Source organism: Periophthalmus magnuspinnatus, chromosome 1 (assembly GCF_009829125.3).
Source record: "Periophthalmus magnuspinnatus isolate fPerMag1 chromosome 1, fPerMag1.2.pri, whole genome shotgun sequence".
NCBI classification, from domain to species: domain Eukaryota; kingdom Metazoa; phylum Chordata; class Actinopteri; order Gobiiformes; family Gobiidae; genus Periophthalmus; species Periophthalmus magnuspinnatus.
Window position 1 is genome coordinate 1,816,307 of NC_047126.1, and position 25,202 is coordinate 1,841,508.

General features: G+C 41.9%; 1 protein-coding gene across 1 annotated transcript in view; it reads left to right on the forward strand.

The window, feature by feature from the left end:
• The window catches only part of usp43a (ubiquitin specific peptidase 43a), a 138,008-nt gene that overhangs the window by 51,491 nt on the left and 61,315 nt on the right, over positions 1–25,202 (forward strand). Inside the window, exons 3-6 of the mRNA XM_055222320.1 lie at positions 1,702–1,787; positions 13,790–13,882; positions 18,906–19,041; positions 20,411–20,555. Of these exons, the coding sequence (XP_055078295.1) occupies positions 1,702–1,787; positions 13,790–13,882; positions 18,906–19,041; positions 20,411–20,555 (460 nt within the window). The remainder of the gene's footprint in view (positions 1–1,701; positions 1,788–13,789; positions 13,883–18,905; positions 19,042–20,410; positions 20,556–25,202) is intronic.

A 25,202-nucleotide genomic window follows, 5' to 3' on the forward strand; every position in this document is an offset into this window, starting at 1 on the left:
CTCAGACTTACGCGGCGCCGTGTCGACTTATCTGGCGACGCACTGAGGCCCGTCACCGGAAAAACTAAGATTTGAGCCGTGGAAGGTCAAATGAAAAACGTACAAGACTCAATACAGACGGAAATAAGGACTGAAGTCGTACTGGACGACACGACTTTTCTGGACTATGCGTCGCTCTGGAGCCAAAAAATGCAAAATAATGAAGAAAAAACAGACATAAGTCGCATTTTTGAGGAAATTTATTTGACAAAATCCGAGCCCAAGAACAGACGTTTTATCTTTAAAGTCATGTTCTAATAATAATAATAAAATGTGGAACAACAGGCTGAATATCAGGACATCACGCTAACGCTAACGCTAACGCTAATGCTAACGCTAACGTAACACATTTATATTTATTCAGCTCCATGAAGCACAGACAGAACTGAACACGTGTCTGGTTTGTTAACGTAAGATATTAACAGTTAATCAGATAAATAAAGCAGAAAAAACAACAAGTTTACTCTGGATCTCACTCCAAATCAATAAATCCACTGAATTCTTCATCCTCGGTGTCGCTTCTGAACAAATCCACCAACTCCAGAGGAAGATGAAGCGTCGCTCGGCAGAATACGACTTTATTTTAGGCTCATTTTTGTTGAGTGTTTGTCTTTTAAATGAGTGTAATGTTGATATTTTAAATGTTGAGTGGTTCAGGAGGAGTAGATACTGGTCCAAGTCTAGAGCCCCTCGCACGACTGTCACTGTGACAAGAACCAACATGTGACTTTATAGATTTGAATCATTTCACATATAAGTCACATCTGTGGAGAAGTCGCACCAACCACAAACTCAACAAAAGTCACACTTAGTCCAGAAAATATGTTTGAACTTGGATCTCTTGAGTACGACGTTAACCGTTTTAATGACATAAGTTCCATTTTCCGTCCTCACGCTGGTATCGGTTAATATCGGTTATCAGATTCGTAAAGTCAAAGTGTCAATATCGTATTGGAAATGAACAGGCTGGATCGGCGCGTCTTTGCGTACTAAAGTGTTTCATTCTTTTTTTTTTTTTAATTTAACTTATATTTTATTGTTTACATTAGAACAGTAAACAATCAGCTTTCATTTAAAAACGATTTCCATTTTTTCCCCGTGTTCTTCATATTTATCTTTTCATAACCTTGAGAAAATGTGTAAGTCGATCCGTAACGCGCATTTCTTCCACGATGTCATTCCAGTTTCCAAGCGTAGGGGGCGTCTTTCCTTTCGTAATGCAGTTTTTTGATATCTCGATTAAATATTAGTCCTTTTTTGGGATGTGTGCGTCATTTGTTTGCCCAAAAGTTGTCGTTTTATTCATGTTTTTAGTCACGTGCACCCAAATATTTTCACTATTTCTTTCGCCCATTTGTCCCTAATGTACAACGATGTATTTTTCCTGCACTGTAGTATTTGTACACGTCCCAAAGTATCACAGTGGTTGTATTTTACTCTCTCTGGAGGTCCGGTCTGGTCGCTGTTTGATAAATGTCCGTGTGCGCTCGTGTCCCGGGGCAGGGAGAACGTTGCGACCACTGCGGGCTCCACAGTTGGATTCCCGGCGGCTCATTTCTCGGACGTATTTTCTCGTTAAAGTCTGTTTGCTGAACCAACAAAAAGAACTAATTAACTCTGTATTTGAGTTATTCATCGTCTTCGTTGTCGTTTTCTCTGCAGGGATCCGGCTCTTTGGAGGAGTCGCTCCCACAGCAGCCGAGAGGACGACACAGCTTTGTGCAAGAACATTTCCAGGCACAGTACAGGTGAGAGACACAGGGACACGGAGGAGACACAGGGACATGGAGGAGACACATGGACACGAATGAGACACGAGTGAGACACAAGGATGAGACACAAGCACACGAATGAGACGCACGAATGAGACGCACTAACAAGACACACTATGAAGACACAATAAGACACTACTAAGACAAACTAGCAACACAAACTAGCAAGAAACACTATGAAGAAACACTACACAGACTATGATGACACACTAATAAGACACACTTTACAGACACATTAGCAAGACACGCTAGCAAGACACATTAGCAAGACACGCTAGCAAGACACGCTAGCAAGACACATTAGCAAGACACGCTAGCAAGACACATTAGCAAGACACGCTAGCAAGACACGCTAGCAAGACACATTAGCAAGACACGCTAGCAAGACACATTAGCAAGACACGCTAGAAAGACACATTAGCAAGACACGCTAGAAAGACACATTAGCAAGACACGCTAGCAAGACACATTAGCAAGACACGCTAGCAAGACACGCTAGCAAGACACATTAGCAAGACACGCTAGCAAGACACATTAGCAAGACACGCTAGCAAGACACGCTAGCAAGACACATTAGCAAGACACGCTAGCAAGACACATTAGCAAGACACGCTAGAAAGACACATTAGCAAGACACGCTAGCAAGACACGCTAGCAAGACACATTAGCAAGACACGCTAGCAAGACACATTAGCAAGACACGCTAGCAAGACACGCTAGCAAGACACATTAGCAAGACACGCTAGCAAGACACATTAGCAAGACACGCTAGCAAGACACGCTAGCAAGACACATTAGCAAGACACGCTAGCAAGACACATTAGCAAGACACGCTAGAAAGACACATTAGCAAGACACGCTAGAAAGACACATTAGCAAGACACGCTAGCAAGACACATTAGCAAGACACGCTAGCAAGACACGCTAGCAAGACACATTAGCAAGACACGCTAGCAAGACACATTAGCAAGACACGCTAGCAAGACACGCTAGCAAGACACATTAGCAAGACACGCTAGCAAGACACATTAGCAAGACACATTAGCAAGACACGCTAGCAAGACACATTAGCAAGACACGCTAGAAAGACACATTAGCAAGACACGCTAGAAAGACACATTAGCAAGACACGCTAGCAAGACACGCTAGCAAGACACATTAGCAAGACACGCTAGCAAGACACATTAGCAAGACACGCTAGCAAGACACGCTAGCAAGACACATTAGCAAGACACGCTAGCAAGACACATTAGCAAGACACGCTAGAAAGACACATTAGCAAGACACGCTAGAAAGACACATTAGCAAGACACGCTAGCAAGACACATTAGCAAGACACGCTAGCAAGACACGCTAGCAAGACACATTAGCAAGACACGCTAGCAAGACACATTAGCAAGACACGCTAGCAAGACACGCTAGCAAGACACATTAGCAAGACACGCTAGCAAGACACATTAGCAAGACACGCTAGCAAGACACATTAGCAAGACACGCTAGAAAGACACATTAGCAAGACACGCTAGCAAGACACATTAGCAAGACACGCTAGCAAGACACGCTAGCAAGACACATTAGCAAGACACGCTAGCAAGACACATTAGCAAGACACGCTAGAAAGACACATTAGCAAGACACACTAGAAAGACACATTAGCAAGACACGCTAGAAAGACACATTAGCAAGACACGCTAGCAAGACACATTAGCAAGACACGCTAGCAAGACACGCTAGCAAGACACATTAGCAAGACACGCTAGCAAGACACATTAGCAAGACACGCTAGCAAGACACGCTAGCAAGACACATTAGCAAGACACGCTAGCAAGACACATTAGCAAGACACGCTAGAAAGACACATTAGCAAGACACGCTAGCAAGACACGCTAGCAAGACACATTAGCAAGACACGCTAGCAAGACACATTAGCAAGACACGCTAGCAAGACACGCTAGCAAGACACATTAGCAAGACACGCTAGCAAGACACATTAGCAAGACACATTAGCAAGACACGCTAGCAAGACACATTAGCAAGACACGCTAGAAAGACACATTAGCAAGACACGCTAGAAAGACACATTAGCAAGACACGCTAGCAAGACACGCTAGCAAGACACATTAGCAAGACACGCTAGCAAGACACATTAGCAAGACACGCTAGCAAGACACGCTAGCAAGACACATTAGCAAGACACGCTAGCAAGACACATTAGCAAGACACGCTAGAAAGACACATTAGCAAGACACGCTAGAAAGACACATTAGCAAGACACGCTAGCAAGACACATTAGCAAGACACGCTAGCAAGACACGCTAGCAAGACACATTAGCAAGACACGCTAGCAAGACACAATAGCAAGACACGCTAGCAAGACACGCTAGCAAGACACATTAGCAAGACACGCTAGAAAGACACATTAGCAAGACACGCTAGCAAGACACATTAGCAAGACACGCTAGAAAGACACATTAGCAAGACACGCTAGCAAGACACATTAGCAAGACACGCTAGCAAGACACGCTAGCAAGACACATTAGCAAGACACGCTAGCAAGACACATTAGCAAGACACGCTAGAAAGACACATTAGCAAGACACACTAGAAAGACACATTAGCAAGACACGCTAGAAAGACACATTAGCAAGACACGCTAGCAAGACACATTAGCAAGACACGCTAGCAAGACACGCTAGCAAGACACATTAGCAAGACACGCTAGCAAGACACATTAGCAAGACACGCTAGAAAGACACATTAGCAAGACACACTAGAAAGACACATTAGCAAGACACGCTAGAAAGACACATTAGCAAGACACGCTAGCAAGACACATTAGCAAGACACGCTAGAAAGACACATTAGCAAGACACACTAGAAAGACACATTAGCAAGACACGCTAGAAAGACACATTAGCAAGACACGCTAGCAAGACACATTAGCAAGACACGCTAGCAAGACACATTAGCAAGACACACTAGAAAGACACATTAGCAAGACACGCTAGCAAGACACGCTAGCAAGACACATTAGCAAGACACGCTAGCAAGACACATTAGCAAGACACGCTAGAAAGACACATTAGCAAGACACATTAGCAAGACACATTAGCAAGACACACTAGCGAGACACGCTAGCGAGACACGATAGCGAGACACGCTAGCGAGACACGATAGCGAGACACATTAGCAAGACACACTAGCAAGACACGCTAGCAAGACACATTAGCGAGACACGCTAGCAAGACACATTAGCAAGACACACTAGCGAGACACGCTATGGAGACACACTACTAAGAAACACTAGCAAGACACCAATAAAACACATTAGCAAGACACATTAGCAACACACGCTACAAAATGACACGACCTAAATGACGACGGCGTCGCCCACAGAAACGTCCACAATAAGTTGAACACAAATACTTCTGTAAAATTCAACCTGGAAAGACTCGAAACACGAAACAAAAGCACAAAAGTATTAGCAGCTTTACTGAGCGAGTTCAGACCCCGGTAGAAAACACGGATGAGGGGCGTGGCCAGGGCGATGGAGGTGGACAAGGTGAGACCGGGGACTGGACACTGGAGTAGAGATGGGACAATAAACAATAATAATAAAATCGTAATAAAAAGGGTTGCCGATAAATGTTCGTGTATATATATAATCGTGATAATCGGCAACAAAAATAAATGAACAAGAAAAAAATGACTTATCCACAGGGGAGTCGACGGGGGGGACAAAACGGCTTAGAATTGGTGCCTCCTTTCTATTAATTTGTATTAGAGGGGGCCCATTTGAGGCTTATTGCCCCCGGGGCCCCCAAATTTCAGCCGACGGCCCTGCTCATCCAGAATATTCTTATTATCGTGAAATAATAATAGTGCAGATTATTATTCTTAATAGTCTTAGTGCGTAAACAAATCCTCCAGGCTGAATTTACGCTCGCTCCGTTACCTCGAACACTGATCACGACTAGCGCTGCAGCTAACGGTTATTATGGCGAATGGAGCGTGGTCACGTTTTGTCGCTTTTCCACGTTCAAGTCACTCGAAATCGCTTTACGTCACGGAACAGTCGCGCTAATTTTTTACGTTGATACTTTAGTTTTTACATTTCGGTTTAACAATGCCACTGTGTTTGTTATAAAAAAGGTTGTATTCCGACGTGTTTTAGATTCCAAAGTCCAGATAACAATGTTTTTTTTACAGAATAATCACAATTAATCGATCAAAAACGTGTGTGGTTTTTGTGGTTTGTGGTTTTTCTCTAAACTACGTCGTCCTTAAGCACAGACACTACAGGAAAAACTCTTTTTTTTAAAAGTTTGTTTGGTCAGTTTTGTCTCTTAGCAAAAGCTTTCACGTGGAAACAACCAAACTGTCCACTCTGCTCTGAAATATGTTTGAATATTTCATTTACTCCACCTGCCTCCATAGAGTTATATGGGACAGTGGAGAAAAACAAAACAAAATGCATTTCCCCCCTGGAGACGTTAAAGTCGCTCCTACACACACCAAACTTTACAATTTTGGACTGAACAAGGTTTTGACCAAATGTGCAGAAGGATTTTTTGATGTCTTATTCCAACTCTGATTTATTCAAGTTTTAACACCAAAAAATGAGGCGAAATTTGAATTTTCAGGTAAATTTTGAGTCAGATTTAGTTCAGTCAAATAGTAAATAAGCTCCAAAATCTCCTCTTTGTGTTTTTTATGATTAAATTTGACAATAACAAAAAGAAACAAAACATTTTAACTTGGCTCTGTCCATGTTTCTGTTTTGAACGTCCCAAAAATGTTGAGTTTTGTCTGTTTTTACACATAAAACGCCTTATTTTTATATGAAAACATGAACTGATGAAAAACGTGTAATACTTTTTTTTCTTACTTTTATTTGACTAAACGACAGGAGAAGTTTCAGAACGATTCCTCTAAGTTTCAGATTTTTTCCTATTCGGCCGCAGCGTCTGGCCTTAAGTTGGCGCCGGAGCCCTGGGGTTGTTGTCGTCCAGGTGAGGAGGCCGTTTCTCTCCGGCGGGTGAGACTCCGGAGCTGCAGAAACTAGGTCAGACTGATGTGGAGGATTGAGGGGATTTATAAAGATCTACTGCCTTTTGGACAGCGCTGCCTCACGCGAGCGCTTCTGTGGAGGCTAATCTCGAATTACCTCTGTCGCTCGGATTCGTTTAGTCGTACTCATCTGCGTCTGGAGTCAGGCCGCACCGACGACATCACCCGGACCCACAACGTTTAGCTTGTTTTGATCCCGCACAGTTTGGTCACGTGATGCTGCAGGTGGTTTACGGTTTTAGCTTAGCAACGCTGTCAATCAAACCTGTTGCTAACGCTAGCGGGAGCAACAAGCGCCTGATTTGTCTGTTATTAATGTTCAGATCTTGATTTACAGACACAAAAATGAAATAAAAACCCCAGGATCATGTAGAGGGTTAATACGAACATTTAAGACCAAAATGAATCTGACAGCAGCAGAGACAGAGAGAGGAGACAGTTTAAAAATAAAATAAAATAAATAAACATAAAAAATAAAAATAAAAACTCAAATTAAAAAACAAACAAAAAAACTCAAAATAACTAAAAAAAAAAGAAAATACAGTAAAAAAATAAAATCTTTTAGTTGTTTTGATAATAAAAATAACAAAAAAAACCTTGAAACAAAAAAAACAAACTCAAACTAACAAAAAACCCCTCAAAATACAAAAAAAAAACTACAGAAAAAAAACAAAACCTCTAATTAACTAAAAAAAAGAAAATACAGTAAAAAAAAAATATTTTAGTTGTTTTGATAATAAAAAAAACAAAAAAAAACCACCTTAAAACAAAAAACCCCAACTCAAAAAAACAACAAAAAAACAACAAAAAAAACCCCTCAAAATAACAAAATAATTACAGGAAAAAAAACTTTAAATAAAAAAAATAATAATAATAAAAAAAAAAAGAAAAATTAAAATAACTGAAGAAAATGAAACCGCTGATCATGTAGAGGGTTAATACGAACATTTAAGACCAAAATTACGAGTCTGACCGCAGCAGTTTTCAATAGAAAGTGAATTGGAGCCAGAGTCGACGGAGCAGGAAGTGCGCACATGATCACTTCCTGTTTGGAGCGCAGTGGCTAGCTCGTTAGCTTTGTCCATTTATATAAACAGTCTGTGCATTTTCTTTTTCCAGACTTGTCGTTTTCCTTTGTTTATTTCCCATTTTTGATATTAGCATGAGAACAAAATGGGATACTGTGTGGAAAAAGTGGGACTGCAGGTGGCGCTGTTGTCCTGGCTCCATCTGTAGGAAGAACCAGTTTAAAGTAACTGACCAGACACATTGCAGCAACATCATTTGACCACTCTGAGGCGCTAGTGAGCAGTCCAAACTGTCAGGGATGAAAGCAAACTAAACCTTGGTCTGAAAAAAGTAAGTAAAAAAAAAAAAATAATAATAATAAAAAAAATAAAACATAATAATGCATAAATAAAAAATAAAAAAATAATAATAAAATAAATAAATAATAAGATCAGAAGAACCTCATTGGGCTACAGCCAATTAGTTTGAAAATATAAACACTAAATCTCTATATTAGCTTTTGTGAAATCATATAATCCCTTCGATGGGGGGCCCTACAGTGCTGCATTGGCCAGTTATCTGTCCATTTGAGTTACTGTGCGTAGGGCTGCAACCAAAACACGCCATAAAGTGCAGGATTTTTCAGTCTTAAAGGAAAAGAATCAGATAAGATTTTAAATTCTCCACAAAGAGAATCAGATACGACTTTAAATGTCCTGGATCCGGCAGCGAAGAGACGGCACATCACAAGCTAAAAGTCATGAGTCAGTAAAACGACTCTGAGACGCTAAAGTGTAACAAAGAGCGGAGCGATGCACTTCTGCTTCAGGCACAAGTCGAAACGGTTATAATTATCAGTGAAATGTGGAGCAGTGGTTCAGATAAACACTTTTAACGCACAAAACGCTGGAGATAAACGACACAGGAAGTCGCTCTATCGCTCTATCGCTAATCTGCAGCAGCTTCAGCCTGATCCTCGCTGTGTGGATGTAAACAGACACACGGGAGGATCTACTGCCGACGTTTCACTTTTAAAGAACACCAGACCAGGTAACAGCGCCCTCCTGTGGACTGGAGGGACGAGAACGCCGCAGTTTAACGTCACAACTTTACGAGAGTCATAACTTTGTCTTCAAATCATTTTCTCCATTTCCTTAGTTTGTATCTTGTGCCTCTGTGTCCGCCGCTCCGTCTGCCGTCGACGTTGTGTTTTTATTGGCTGTTGCCGTGGTGACGTTTTGTGGTTCTGTTGTGTGTGACTCGTTTAAGGATTATTTTGCAAATTAATAAAAATGATTCCTTGATTCTCAGCTCATGTTTTGATGCCCGTGTTTAGAGACAAGATAACAGTTAATATCGTCTTAAATCAGATCATGAGAGTTGTAATAATCTATAATCTGTGATCAATATCAGATTAAACTGTCACAGAATATAACAGAATATAATCCATATGAGAGATTGTGTCTGGAAACACTAGCAGCCGACACACACAAACACACACCCCCACACACACACACACAAACACACACACACACACACACACACACACACACACTGAACAAAGTGACCCTCTAGTGTTCTTGTTGTTTTTCCACACCCACAACTGTATCTGATGCAACACAGATATGCTTCTCCTTCTCTATCTCTCTTTCTTTCTCCGTTCTCTCTCTCTGCCTCTCTCTCCCCTCCTCTCTCTTTCTCCTCCTCCATTTCTCTTTCCTTTTCTCTCTCCTTCTCTCCCTCTCTCTCTCCTCCTCTTTCTCTCCCTCCTTCTACTTGTCCCACTCCTTCGCCTCCCCCTCTCCTCCTCTCCTCCTTGCCCTCTCCTCCTCTTTCTCCTTCCTCTCTCCTCCTCCTCTACCTCTCCTCCTCTTTCCTCCTCTCTCCTCTTCTTTCTCCTTCCTCTCTCCTCCTCCCTTTCCTCTCTTTCTCCTCATGTGGACAATCACATTTATTTTTAGACAGGAGTTCCTCCTTGTGTTGTGTGTTTCTGGTGTGTTTTTCTCCTCCTCTCTCTCTCTCTCTCTCTCTCTCTCCCTCCATCTCCTCCTCTCTCTCTCTTTCTCCTCCCTCCTCTCCTCTATTCTTTTCTCCTCATGTGGACAATCACATTTATATTTAGATGGGAGTTCCTCCTTGTGTTGTGTGTTTCTGGTGTGTTTTTCTCCTCCTCTCTCTCTCTCCTCCTCTCTCGCCTCCTCCCTCTCCTCCTCTCCTCCCTCTCCTCCTCTCCCTCTCTCTCTCTCCCTCTCCTCCTCCCTCTCCTCCTCTCCTCCCTCTCCTCCTCTCCCTCTCTCTCTCTCCCTCTCCTCCTCCCTCTCCTCCTCGCTCTCTCTTTCTCCTCCCTCCTCTCCTCTCTTCTTTTCTCCTCATGTGGACAATCACATTTAGATTTAGACGGGAGTTCCTCGTCGTGTTGTGTGTTTCTGGCGTGTTACATAAGACGTTCTGTTGTTAAAGAGCAGAACGTGCCGGGCCGATGGCGGTGACCTTTGACCTCAGAGACACAGACAAAGGCGCGTTGCTCTTGTGGCAACACTCTGACATTTTTCTATGAATTACACACAAAGCTGGTTCCCTGGTGTCACTAAATGGACGACAAAAACACACAAACCTGGAAAATAAAAATAACTGACCTGTGTTCACTTTTAAAACACATGAAAAACGACAAAAAAACGACAAAATATCCTGGAAAATCTGTCCATCCTTTGGTTTTCTGGATTATTGAATATTAGACTGAGACTGTTACTGTTACTTCCATCATCACACAAAAAATCATTTAAAACCCAATAAAACGCAAGAAATTACATCTAATTTGTACAAAATTTTCTTTGTCCTGATTGGCTGTTGGACTGTAGACCGTTGTGTCGTGCGTCCTGATTGGCTGTTGGACTGTAGACCGTTGTGTCGTGCGTCCTGATTGGCTGTTGGACTGTAGACCGTTGTGTCGTGCGTCCTGATTGGCTGTTGGACTGTAGACCGTTGTGTCGTGCGTCCTGATTGGCTGTTGGACTGTAGACCGTTGTGTCGTGCGTCCTGATTGGCTGTTGGACTGTAGACCGTTGTGTCGTGCGTCCTGATTGGCTGTTGGACTGTAGACCGTTGTGTTGTGCGTCCCAAACTTCTGTTATTATAATATTTTTCACTTCAAAACTAAAACAAAGCCCAGGATTTCGTCCTTCTCTCTCTCCTTTACCGTCTCCCCCCGTCGCTGTATATTGTGGTTTGTTCTGATGGCGTTGTGCGGTCTGTGCGGTCTGTGCTCTGAGGCGTTGTGTGTGGCGTTGTGTGTGGCGTTGTGTGTGATGTGTGTAAGTGTGCGCCCTGTAACTGTCACTCCAGCTGTGTGTGCGATGTTTAAATGTGTTTTCGTCGCCGCCGCTTCCTCTTCCAGACACTCCGAGTCTGAGCCATTTATTTTTTATCGGCCTGTGAGACTCAAACGCCGTCTGGGCCGAGTTCAACGGAGAAACTTTAAGATCATTTGTGTCGAGGATGTGTGACGATGTTTATGATCTGTTCTGTTTCCTCGTCACACACAGACCTGGAGTTGTGTTTTTTTTGTTTCATTCTCACATGTTTAACACAAACAAACTGCAGATTTAGGCTGAGTTCTTCTCTCAAACTGAAAACACTCTGTTCCACCTTGTGATGTCATCGTGAGGTGATACAGGAAGTGCTCCACTGTGTTTTTAAACTCCACACACCTTCATTTATAGAATCATTTGTATGATTTCAGACCTGGAATTGCCACTTTTCTGTACTGAACTAAAAGGAGCTGTTCACTTGAAAACTATCACTTGATGACATCACAAGGTGGAACAGAGCGTTTTGAGCTTTAGAGATGTAACAGACTGATAATAAAAGCGTGTGAATGAAACAAAACGCAACTCCAGGTCTGTTTTTGAGGAGGTACCGGCATTAGAACATGACTTAAAGTTTAAAAACATGGTGGAGCACTTCCTGTATCGCCACATGATGACATCACAAGGTGGAACAGAGTGTTTTCAGTTTGAAGAAAGACCACAGTCTAAATATGTAGGTTTGTTTGTGTGTGAAACGTGTGTGAATGAAACAAAAGAAAACACAGCTCCAGGTCTGTTTGTGACATTAGAACACAGAGTAACACGGGCGCTTTAATCTTGACCCTAGACCACAGAGTAAAACCCTTGTCACATGTTCAAAGGGGCTCGCCGGGGCCCCCTGCCTCCGCACAGAGGAACAGAGCTGTGTTTGGACGAGTAACCGCTGGAATCTGTCCTCACTCTGACCTGTTTTACTTTTATTTAGAGATTTTCACCCAGAGCACCCAGAGAGCACCTAAAACACCCACAGAACACCAAGAGTACCCACAGAGCATTCGCAGAGCACCCAGAGAGCACCTAGAGTACCCAGAGAGCATTCACAGAGCACCCAGAGAGCACCTAAAGCACCCACAGAACACCTAGAGCACAAGAGAGCACCTAAAGCACCCACAGAACACCTAGAGTACCCAGAGAGCACCCACAGAGCACCTAGAGCACCCACAGAACACCTAGAGTACCCACAGAGCATTCACAGAGCACCCAGAGCACCCACAAAGCATCCACAGAGCACCCAGAGAGCACCTAAAGCACCCACAGAACACCTAGAGTACCACAGAGCATTCATAGAGCACCTAAAGCACCCACAGAGCACCTAGAGCACCCACAAAGCACCCACAGAGCACCCAGAGAGCACCTAAAGCACCCACAGAGCACCCACAGAGCACCAGAGAGCACCTAAAGCACCCACAGCGCACCTAGAGCACCCAGAGAGCACCCACAGAGCACCAGAGAGCACCTAAAGCACCCACAGAGCACCCACAGAGCACCAGAGAGCACCTAAAGCACCCACAGCACACCTAGAGCACCCAGAGAGCACCTAGAGCACCCACAGAGCACCCAGAGAGCACCCAGAGAGCACCTAGAGCACCCAGAGAGCACCCACAGAGCACCTAAAGCACCCACAGAACACCTAGAGTACCCACAGAGCATTCACAGAGCACCAGAGAGCACCTAAAGCACCCACAGAACACCTAGAGTACCCAGAGAGCACCCACAGAGCACCTAGAGCATCCCGAGAGCACCCACAGATCATCCACAGAGCACCCACTTGAGCCCGTTGCTCTTTGTGGACTCTTGTCTCTTTGTTCAGACTTTTATGAAGCTCGAGCTCTTCTTTCCTCTTCTTTGATCTTTTTTTTTCCTCTTTTTTCTCTTTTTTGTTTTTCAAATACTAAACTTGTGTCGATCCTGTGGTTTCTCTGAACATGGAGCGTGTGTGTGTGTGTGTGTGTGTGTGTGTGGGGGGGGGGTGTCTGTTCGTGTGTCTGTCAGACGTGTGTTTAATTAAGATAATAAAATATGTAATAATCTAATAATAAAGAGTTGTGCTCCTTAAAACAAAAATAAAATAAGACAAAACTGATGCTAATGTTTTACGTCTGTTATTTAACCACAGAACAACTTTGTGTGAAGAAAGGTTCAAACATTCTGAGACTTTCTGGGTCAAATAAAACCAGTAAACACTTTTATTACATCAGATTAAATGTCATTTTCTCTACCAGTTTGTTGCCTGTTTATATAAATGGGCACAGCTAACCTGCTAGCCACCGCGGTCCAAACAGGAAGTGATCATGTTCATTCCCGCTAGCGTTAGCAACAAGTTTGATTGACAGCGTGGCTAAGGAAGGGGCGTTACCTTCGACAGCGTGGCTCTGGGTTGGCTCTTTGGTTGCTATGATACTCGTGGTTGGAGTCGCTATAACTCCTAGCCTCGATTAGCTTCGTTTGGAGCTGAACGCTGTGGGTGACGTCGTGATTGTCGTTTTCGTGTCATGATTTTTCACGTGTTACATCCTGGTCCTCGTGTGTCCTCAGGTCCTCTCTGACGTGTCCTCATTGCCTTAAGCAGAGCAACACCTTCGACCCGTTCCTCTGCATCTCTCTGCCCATCCCGCTGCGCCAGACCAGGTGAGCTTCTACAACTCATACTTTGCTGGGGGTGTTCTATATGTATGTCTATGGCGGAATGTTCAGCGGGTTTCTGGAGCCTTGTGATCAATCCCAACATTCATGGTCCATTTTAGTTTGATTTTCAACAAAAAGGTGAGCGTAACTAACTGAAAAACTGCTGGCTAATGCCAATGCTAATGCTAATGCTAATGCTAATGCTAGCTTGTGACTGTATTGTAAGTGAGAGACGTGTTTAACAGCACAAATCAGCTCTTCGTGTTCAGATTGCGTTAAAACGAAGCTCAGATTAAAGTCTAATTTGCGTAACCAGAGCTTCAGACAGAGCAGTGCCTCCGGTTAGCATCACACAACCAGGGGAATGTTGATGGCATCAGCTGCAACGTATCAGTCAACCACATCACGACTTTATTTCCATTAGACGTAGACAATCATGAGAGTTTATATTAAAAGTTCCCGGGTGAATAAACTAAATTATAACAGAATAAATAAACACTTTATTTAAATCACTTTGATAAATAATATTGAAAATAGTAAATTCATCGTTTCTCAGTGACTTGGCAGAACAAGTTTTCTTCTGAACAACACCAGATGCATCGCTAACATGAGTTTCACAGTGTCACACCTCAGCAGACACATGGACGTGCTAACCGCTATTAGCACAGTCGCATCACAGTGTTAAAATCACACTGCCCCTGACCACACACTTTATCGCTCTTAAACAGAGCAGAAAATATGGGAAACAACCATAGTCTGTTTATGTAAATGGACAGAGCTAACCTGCTAGCCACCACCGCGCTACAAACAGGAAGTGATCATGAGCGCACTTCCTGCTCCATCGAATTCACTTTACATCAGAAAACTGTCACTATTTTTAACATAGTGCATATTTATAAAGTGGTCCTGTATGTGTAAGACCCTGTGTGTGTCTGACCCTGTGTGTGTGTATGACCCTGTGTGTGTATGACCCTGTGTGTGTATGACCCTATGTGTGTAAGACCCTATGTACGTTTGACCCTGTGTGTATAGTCCTGTGTGTGTATGACCCTGTGTGTGTATGACCCTATGTGTGTGTATGACCCTGTGTGTGTATGGTCCTGTGTGTGTATGACCCTGTGTGTGTATGACCCTATGTACGTTTGACCCTGTGTGTGTATGGCCCTGTGAGTGTAAGACCCTGTGTGTGTCTGACCCTGTGTGTGTGTATGTCTGTGTGTGTGTATGACCCTATGTGTGTATGACCCTATGTACTTTTGACCCTGTGTGTGTATGAGCCTGTGTGTGTATGTCTCTGTGTGTGGCCCAGTGTGTATGACCCTGTGTGTGTATGTCTCTGTGTGTGTATGACCCTATGTACGTTTGACCCTGTGTGTGTATGGCCCTGTGTCTGTATGGTCCTGTGTGTGTATGCCCTCTGTGTGTATGACCCTATGCGTGTATGGTCCTGTGAGTGTATGACCCGGTGTGTAATGACCTGTGTGTGTATGGGTCTGTGTGTGTATGAGCCTGTGTGTATGGCCCCGTGTGTATGGTCCTGTGTGTGTATGGTCTTGTATGTGTATGACCCTGTGTATAATGACCTGTGTGTGTATGGTCCTGTGTGTGTATGCCCTCTGTGTGTATGGTCCTCTGTGTGTATGGTCCTGTGTGTGTATGGTCCTCTGTGTGTAATGACCTGTGTGTGTATGACCCTGTGTGTAATGGCCTGTGTGTGTATGACCCTCTGTGTGTGTATGACCCTCTGTGTGTGTATGACCCTGTGTGTGTATGGTCCTCTGTGTGTATGACCCTCTGTGTGTATGCTCCTGTGTGTGTATGGTCCTGTGTGTAAATGACCCTCTGTGTGTATGGTCCTGTGTGTGTATGACCCTCTGTGTGTATGGGTCTGTGTGTGTATGGGTCTGTGTGGAAACATGAGGTTTTCTGAAGTTAAACTGACTCCAGAGCTGCAGCAGGAAACACTTTTTTGAAGATGACATTTCTATTTCCTTTTGCTCTCAAGTGTCATCGAGCTCATCTCAGACAAACAACAACATGAAACATGAAACATGAAACATGAAACACAGCTGCTCAGATCAGCTCTTTCTGTTTCGATACCGATACTTTGGCCGATACCAGACTGAAAATATAATGTATAACAAAACAGCATAAGGTACAAAATGTGTTTCATAATCTACAGAATATCAGTTTAAAATTATGAGACGTTTTATAAATCGTCTTATTAGACCAAAATATATCGGCTGAATCGATATCTTGGGAACCGATCCAAGAGCTCAGACCCAGAGCTGTGACATTACACGAAGAGCTTTAGTTTGAATGTGCAGCGTCGGCCATAAACTGTGACCTTTGTACTTAAAAATGTTCCGCAGTATTGCATTAAACTCAGTATCTATTGCTTAACTGTGAGTGGAGTCTCCTCGTGCCCTGTAATGCCATACTGTGGGACATTCTTGGCAAAGCAATAACATATAAAACAAATAAAATAACAATAAAATGAAACCATAAAAACTATTATAAATCTACAATATTACATAAAAATATTAAATAGAATAAAGAGCAGAATGAAACACTTTAGTCCTGAGTTTATAAAAGTCATTTAGACGAGACGCTGCAGGTGAATAGGAAAAAATCTTAAACTTAGAGATATCGATTTGAAACTTCTCCTGTCGTTTAGTCACATAAATGTAAGAAAAAAATGTATTACAAGATTTTCACCAGTTCATGTTTTCATATAAAAATAAGGTGTTTTATGTGTAAAAACAGACAAAACTCAACATTTTGGGACATTCAAAACAGAAACATGGACAGAGTCAGGTTTAAATGTTTTGTTTCGTTTTGTTTTTGTCAAATTTAATCCTAAAAAACACAAAAAAACAGAGATTTTGGATTTTATTTAGTGTTTGACTGAAAATCTGACTTAAAATGTTCCTAAAAATTCAAATTTCACCTCAGTTTTTGGAGTTAAAACTTGAATAAATCAGAGTTGGAATAAAATATCAAAAAATCCTTCTGTACGATTGGTCAAAACCTTGTTCAGTCCAATATTATAAAGTTTGGTGAGTGTAGGAGCTGCTTTAAGAGTCGATGAAGCCGTAAGCGCGCCCCTGATCACATGAGATGCGTAGCGCGGCGGCTAGCAGGTTAGCTACGTCCATTTATATAAACAGTCTATGATCATTACACGGAAAGATGCATCTCTCAACCAAAGAAATAAAAATACATTCTGCTTTGTATTAAACAGATTAACTTTTAAATATGAATAGTGTGATCGGCTGCTTCACTGTGGGAGAAACATGAGCCAGTAACAAAACGCGGGACCATTTCATAATATCGTCACTCTTAATGCGCCGTGTGGACTGATCTCTCACCGGGGACAACAACGCCGCGCAAAACAATATCATTAAAGCGAAGATACGACTGTTTGATGTATAAATCAGTTTAAGCCCTTCAAATTAGATTTCGTCAGCGTGGCGTTGTCAGAGGACTCGCTCCGCATTATTAGGCAGCACATCGCCCCGTTCACCGGCGCGTTTCAACGTCCCGTCTTATTAAATGTGTTTTGATACTCTGTCCCGGGGGCGTCCAAACCTGTAGCGGTGCAGCCCCGTCCAAGCAGCTCGCCGAGGGATTCAGGAGCGATAAGTGTTATGATAAATAACTCGGATTTGATTACCGTTTTTTCCTGGACTATACGTCGCTCCGGAGTATAAGTCTTTTCACCGATGTTCACTGTAGTCTTACTTCTTCCTCACAGTTCACGTCGTAGAACTGGCAAACACATAAAATATAACATAAACACACAAAACTGCACATGAACGCACAGAAAATACACACACGACTTTGTCCTGTGAGTAAACAAAACCGCTGAACGCAAAACTTGTTGTTTCTTAAATAGTGCTCTATCGGGACTTCACTTTAGCGTAAAAGGCTGAACCGGAAAACAGGAAGTAGTTTTCACAACCTCAAACTAAACTTAGGATAAACTAAACATTTACATTATTGTTCCAAAAGAAAAAAAATAAAAATAAATCACCTTTATGGTTTTATAAATGAAGGGGAAATAAATAAAGGGAAATTGCGTAAAAGAAAATGAGTCAAGGAAATGTTCTTACAGGTATTACAAACACAACAGCACCGTCTATTGGTCAAACAACTGAACTGCAACATGTATAATTAACACATATGTAAACACGTACATGAAGCACAGACAGAACTGAACACGTGTCTGTCACATCTGGAGTATAAGTCGCACCCCCCGACAAACTGTGAACAAAAGTGTCACTTATAGTCCAGAAAATATGGTAATTAAATGTGTGTTACCATTGTAAACGTTATAAAACACAACCATTGCTCTGATAAATGGAGAATAGTTTATATTTCCTCTTGGTCTTTCACACAGTTTGAGACTAGACTGAAAAACCACCTCTCCTCCCTGGCATTTAACACGAACTAGACCAGATATCTTGGTGTTTTATTGTTCTTTTCCTATGTATCCTGTTTGTTTTTGTTGACTTTTATATGAAGCTCAAGCTGTTTTAAATGTCTTATAGAAATAAACTTGAATTGAATTGAATTAAATGCATCTATCTAAGGCTTAATGGGGTTTACATTTGCTCTCTTGCGCCCCCTAAAGATAGTAGCTCTGTGGCATTATCGTCTCGCTCACGCCTGCTTTTTTCCCCTATGAACTACCACACACTGATACCAATAGTACTACGACTACTACAACTAGTGCTACTGTGCATGTACTCGTCTGAATACACCTGTAGTATCTTCCGCAGTTTTAAAGGTGCAGACTGTGGGTCAGGCTGGTGCAGAGCTGAAGCGTTAAGCCCAGGATGAGTCAGACCTCCCGGAGAGAGATCAGGACTCACACAGAATACTATATGAGTAATTGCTTTGTGAATCCTCCGCAGACTGAGAGGTAGAGACGTGGCGAGCCCAGTGAATGAGTAAATAGTGTTGTGTTTCCTTGTTGCGTCTCACCTGGATTGACCTCCTGATCCTGTAATGTGTCCTACAGGCCACTGTGTGTCACCCTCGTCTTCAGCACAAAGGGTCAGAGGTACGTGCGAGTGGGGCTGGCCGTGCCTTTGTTTGGGTCCATCTCCAGCCTGAGGAGCATGGTGGCCGAGGAGGGCGACCTCTCCCCCGATCAGGTACTCAGTCATACACACTTTTAGGTCATAGACATGCATGTAGTGTATACATCAACTTTAATGGTTAGACCGACCCACAGGTCAGTTAGAATCCTGCTCCATCCAGTGTAAAGTGTTGTGTCCAAGGACAAGCCACTTCACTCACCTGGGCCATGTATAAATGGGTGTGTGTGTGTGTGGGGGGGGTGTGCGTGGGTGTGGGGGTGTGTGTGTGTGTGTGTGTGTGTGAGACTTACTGCCACTGAATATGGAGTAAATTAAAAATAACTACCACAGTGTTGCTTTGTCACAGGCTTTGATATAAGTAATACATAGTACATAAGTAAGTACATTATTATTATTATTATTATTATTATTATTATTATTATTATTATTATTGTGAAAATATAAATGGAATCCCTAAAGTTGTGGCTTTGTAAAACACCCTGTGATGTGCGTCCTGTTCAAATGTCCAGCAGTAGGAGACTAGAAAAGGTCCAGGTCCATGTGTGCTCCAGAGCGTCTCCTCTTCATCTGTAGGTCAGGAAAAGCACTGAACAATGAACAGCACCACACCCTGTCCAAGGAAAATACCACGGTTTAAATAAAGTTTGAATTTGTGAATATGACCTTCAGAATATAAACAGATCATTTATACTGTTTGGTAAATGTACTGGATAAATGTGAGGGTCTGGACACATTAACCTTCATGATGCTGAGCATGTTATTATTGTTCCTCATGTTATTATTGTTCCTCATGTTATTATTGTTGCTCATGTTATTATTGTTCCTCATGTTATTATTGTTGCTCATGTTATTGTTCCTCATGTTATTATTGTTCCTCATGTTATTATTGTTGCTCATGTTATTGTTCCTCATGTTATTATCGTTCCTCATGTTATTAACGTTGCTCATGTTATTACCGAGCCTCATGTTATTATTGTTCCTCATGTTATTATTGTTCCTCATGTTATTATTGTTGCTCATGTTATTGTTCCTCATGTTATTATCGTTGCTCATGTTATTACCGAGCCTCATGTTATTATCGTTGCTCATGTTATTACTGAACCTCATGCCGACGCTTCCTGTGACAGTTGTTTTTATCTGTTGTGACCAAACTTCTTGAAAATGTCCTTTGGAGACTCTTACAGACACAGAGGCCGCTGTACAAACTCCACGCCTCATTAGTCGTAGTTGTCCATCACCAGCATAAACAAAACACACCATGTCGTTGCTATGACAACCAGCAGGGCGTGTTTTATAGTTACCAAAGGCAGTTATAAAACTTTCATTTTATAATGATATAATATTTATAATGATTTATAAAATAATGTTTTATTGACTGTGGTGCTGTTTATGTTTTAATATGTGACTGTTAAATGTTTTACAGGTGATTCTGGCGGAGCTGTACTCCACCGGGTTCCAGCGATCCTTCTCAGACGACGACGACCTGACGGCCATCGCTGACAGTGATGTGGTCTACGCCTTTCAGGCTCCGCCCATTTATAACCGCTCTGGCTCCACATCAGTCTCAGGTATTCTTCTTCATATCAATGTATTTTTAACCAGCCGTGTTCTTTTATCTTTTGTTATGTCCTTGTCCTTGTAGTGTGTCCTTTGTAATCTTTGTAGTAAAAAGGGTTCACCACCTGCTCGTCTCCATGGAGATGTCATTACTGTACCTGGAATGTTTGACGTTGAACTTATTGATCTCACATTTATCTGTTTACTGGTGTTTTTGGTAATAATGTAATACCTTGAAAACATCCATTTTTACACAGATCTGACCTGTAACTGTAAGAAGATAGAACGCAGTAGTAGAAAGTTTAATCCTATATTGTAGAACATTCCAGACAAAGCAATAACATCTCCATGGAGACAAGCAAGAGACAGACCCTCCGACAGAAAGTGACACAGTGCACCTTTAAATCAGGCGTATTCTGCAAAACAGCTGCTTTCAGGGTTTTTGTCCATGTTCTAGTCGTTTCTTCTCGTTGAGCCTCTGACGTTGTATTTGAAGTGATTCATGTTTGAGTTTAATCTTTAATCGACGCCATTTTGCCGATCTACCCCCGTTTTCGCCACCGCTGGTATGTCCTCTTTAAGAAATCGAGAGTCCTGGTTTGATGATGATCTTATTTCATGCACCAGGTGGACTGTTCCAAAAGTTCCCCAGTGTCTCTGACCATTATCTCTTCACTAAACTCCCTGCTTCTCAGACACTATTTGAGAGATCTCATAACACGCTGAAAGGAAAGCGCCGGTCAGTTCTGTCCCAGAGCAACCTGTTAACAAAGCTGAACGATCTTTCTCTGCCCCTCCAGTAGAATAACATTAATAATTCATACTTGTGCTCAATGAGCTTCATAAATAATAAAACCAAGTCACTTTCTCTACACAAGGATCTTTTTGACTCTTCTGAAACTTTTAACAGTCTCGTTTCTTTGTATGTTCACATTATGATGAGTTAAAATACGCTTCCCCGCTGTATGTCAAGTAGACCATTAAAGGCCCATATTACACTATTTAAAGGGCCCATATTACTCTATTTAAATGGCCCATATTACTCTATTTAAAGGGCCCATATTACTCTATTTAAAGGGCCCATATTACTCTATTTTCTGATCTGTTCTAATGTCGTTTCCTCGTCACAAACAGACCTGGAGTTGTGTTTTTTTTGTTTCATTCGCACATGTTTAACAAACAAACCTGCAGATTTAGGCTGAGTTCTTCTCTTAAACTGAAAACACTCTGTTCCACCTTGTGATGTCATCATGTGGTGATACAGGAAGTGCTCCGCTGTGTTTTTAAACTCCACACACCTTCATTTATAGAATCATTTGGATCGTTTCAGTCCTGGAGTTGTCTCTTATCTCAACTGAACTAAAGGTAAAAGGAGCTGTTCACTTGAAAACTACCACTTGATGACATCACAAGGTGGAACCAGACTGTATATATAAATGGGTATAGCTAAATGCTCTAGCTGCTGCGTTCCAGATAGGATTTGATCATGGCCATGCTTCTGGCTCTTTCATATCCCATTTTGTTTTCATGCTAATATCAAAATTTGGGAATAAACAAATAGAACGACAAGTCTGGGAAAAGAAACCGCATAGACTGTTTATATAAATGGACATTGCTAACGTACTAGCCGCCATGTTCCAAACAGGAAGTGATCATGTGTGCGCTTCCTGTTCCATCTTAAATGTTCGTATTAACCCTCTACATGATCCTATTGTGTCTGTAAATCAAGATAGAAACATTAATAAAAGACAAATCAGGTCCTTCTTTCCCTAAATTCGCTCCTGCCAGCGTTAGCAACAGGTTTGACTGACAGCGTCGCTAAGGAAGGGGCGTTACCTTCAACAGCCTCGCTCCGGATTGGCTCTTTGGTTGCTATGAGACTCAAACAAAACACAACTCCAGGTCTGTTTTTTGAGGAGGTAACAGCAGTAGAACGTGCACGTAGGACCTTTAATCTATCAAAATTGTGCGCTACATTAAAGCAAAGCCTTCTGGGAAATATTTTACAAAGAAAAAAACACAGAGAGGGATGTAGAAATGCAATGAATCACACTTAAGCGCCGCCTGACAAATGGGGCTTGCTTTATGTCGCAGATCTGGTACAAACGATTAACGCCAGCTCTTCAGGAGAATTTGTGGATTAGAGAGAGGCCGATTCCTCGACATCATAACTCCTCTCCCAGGGATTTATGTCAAGTTTTATAGAGCCCAGCGTGAATTTACACACTGCACCGGCAAAGGCGATAACATGATGAATGGAGGACGGTGTTTTATGCAGCCGTGACCAGTTTTTAATAGATTTTAATAAAGCGTGCTACAGTATTGAATCATCCTCTTTATAATATTTACTGTGTGTAACTGGCGTCGAGTAAACAGGGAATAAATAAGAAAGTAAAGGCCTGATATGTTTTTATACAGCACGTTTACACCTTCAAGCCTCGAAAAGCTTTATATCAAGGAACCACTCACACATTCACTCACACGATCATAAACCGGTGCACACAGACAACCGACATCTTACAAACAGGAAGTGATCATGGTTTGCACTTCCTGCAACATCGACTCTGGCTCCAATTCACTTTACATTGTAAAACTGCTGCTGTCAGACTCGCCATTTTGGTCTTAAATGTTCCTATTAACCCGCTGTACGTGATCCTGGAGTACATTTTTTTGGCGTTATTTTGAGTTTTTATTTTATTTTATTTTTTTTGGAGGGGTTTTTGTTTGTTATTTTTGTTATATATATATATATATTTTTTTTGTTATTTTGAGTTGTTTTTTTTAGTTTATTTTCTTTTTTTTGTTATTTTGAGTTTTTTTATTTTTATTTTCAAAACAACTAAACAAATTTTTTTTCTTTTCTTTTTGTTTTTGTTATTTTGATTTTTTTTTCAGTTTATTTTCTTTTTTTGTTATTTTGAGTTTTTTTGTTATTTTTATTTTTAAAACAACTAAAATAATTTTTTTTAATTTATTTTTTTAATTTATTTTTTTCAGTTTATTTTCTCTCGCTGTTTCATGGATTTTTTTGTGCAATTTTACATACTTTTTTTTCCAGAATGTGTTCAGACAAATTTACATAAACGTTGGATCTCAGTGTGACTCTGAAGTGCTGTACGTTTGCGATTCGTTTTCTCCCCGACAAAACCCACAATGTCGATGAAACGTTCTGCACCGACAAAGACGCCTACGAAGGTTTGAACTTTGTGTTTAAACGAGAGAGAAATGTGAGAAAATGTTAACGCCTGTGTGAGAAAAGTGTATAAAGTGTGTGGTGAGGGGGTTTACAGACAAAAACAGAGAATAATGTAAAAAATAAAGATGATACTTCGCGGATTTATTTTTAGAACATAACCCAGGGAACAGTGTATGGAGCTACTGTATTTGGTGCAAAAGTGCAGAGGAGCCAGGATGTTCTAAAATAATCCAGTATTCCTGCCCTTAAGGTGGAGCAGACAGGAAGCTGCTGATGCTAAAGAAAAAAATGTGTTGTATTCAAAACACTTTTTCACTTTAAACTACTCTCTTTGAACAAACATTACGCTCGTGTTGTAGTTGTAGTTGACTCGTTCTGGGCACATCTTGGTTTATATTTTCGCACCAAACGACGCTCTTAATGAACCCCACACGTTACATTGTCAAAGTGTGTGTTCAGAACCAGACAGAGGTGAAGCAATGAATAGTAAGTAGTCGTTTGTTTGTCGAGTTGATGAGGAGCAAACATAAAGTCAACTGTCTAACGCCGTAATGATTTCTCGACTCTACGCTGACGGGATTTGTTTGTTCTATTAGCATACGGTAATGAGCCCAACCCCACGTCACCTGGGTGTTTGGTGAAAGTTTACAAAGTACATCAGACGTAGACTGTGTAAAGAAAAGAACTGAGCGAGCGTGACGTCGCCGCAGCGCTCCAAATGAAGCTCATCGGGGCTAGCGGTTATAGCGGCTAATCTGGAGCCCGGCGGATTAATACGAACATTTTAAGACCAAATTTATGAGGCTCTTGTGTAATAAAGTGACTGTTTTTTAAGGAAATAAGTGTCTTTTTCCATCCCAACGCTCGTAACGGTTAATAAGTGGACATAGCTAACATGCTAGCCGTCGCGTTCCAAACAGGAAGTGAGCATGGACGCGCTTCCTGCTCCATTAATTGTCGAAAAACACCGTAAACGCTGCTGTCACACGTCATTTTGGTTTTAAATGTTCGTATTAACCCTCTACATGATCCTGCGGGTTTTATTTTTGCTATTGTGTCTGTAAATCAAGATATGAACATCACGGTGGCGTTAGCAACAGGTTTGATTGACAGCGTTGCTAAGCGTCGCTCCCTGTTAAACCAGCGTGTGCGAGCGGGAAGGGGCGTTACCTTCAACAACCTCGCTCCGGATTGGCTCTTTGGTTGCTGCGATACTTGTGATCGTAACTTGGCTCCAAATTAGCCGCTATAACTGCTAGCCTCGATGCGCTAGGACGCTATGGGTGACGTCGCACTCGTTCAGTCCACTTCTTTGCACAGTTTGTCGGTATAAACAAAGTCAAAGTATCGTTACGTAACAGAGAACTGCAGACTTGCCGTAGGTGATTTGTATCGACGGCATAAAAACCCGGAGCCGTGCGCTGGTTCATGAAAGCGTCGGGAGCCTCAGGTGCGCCGCTCT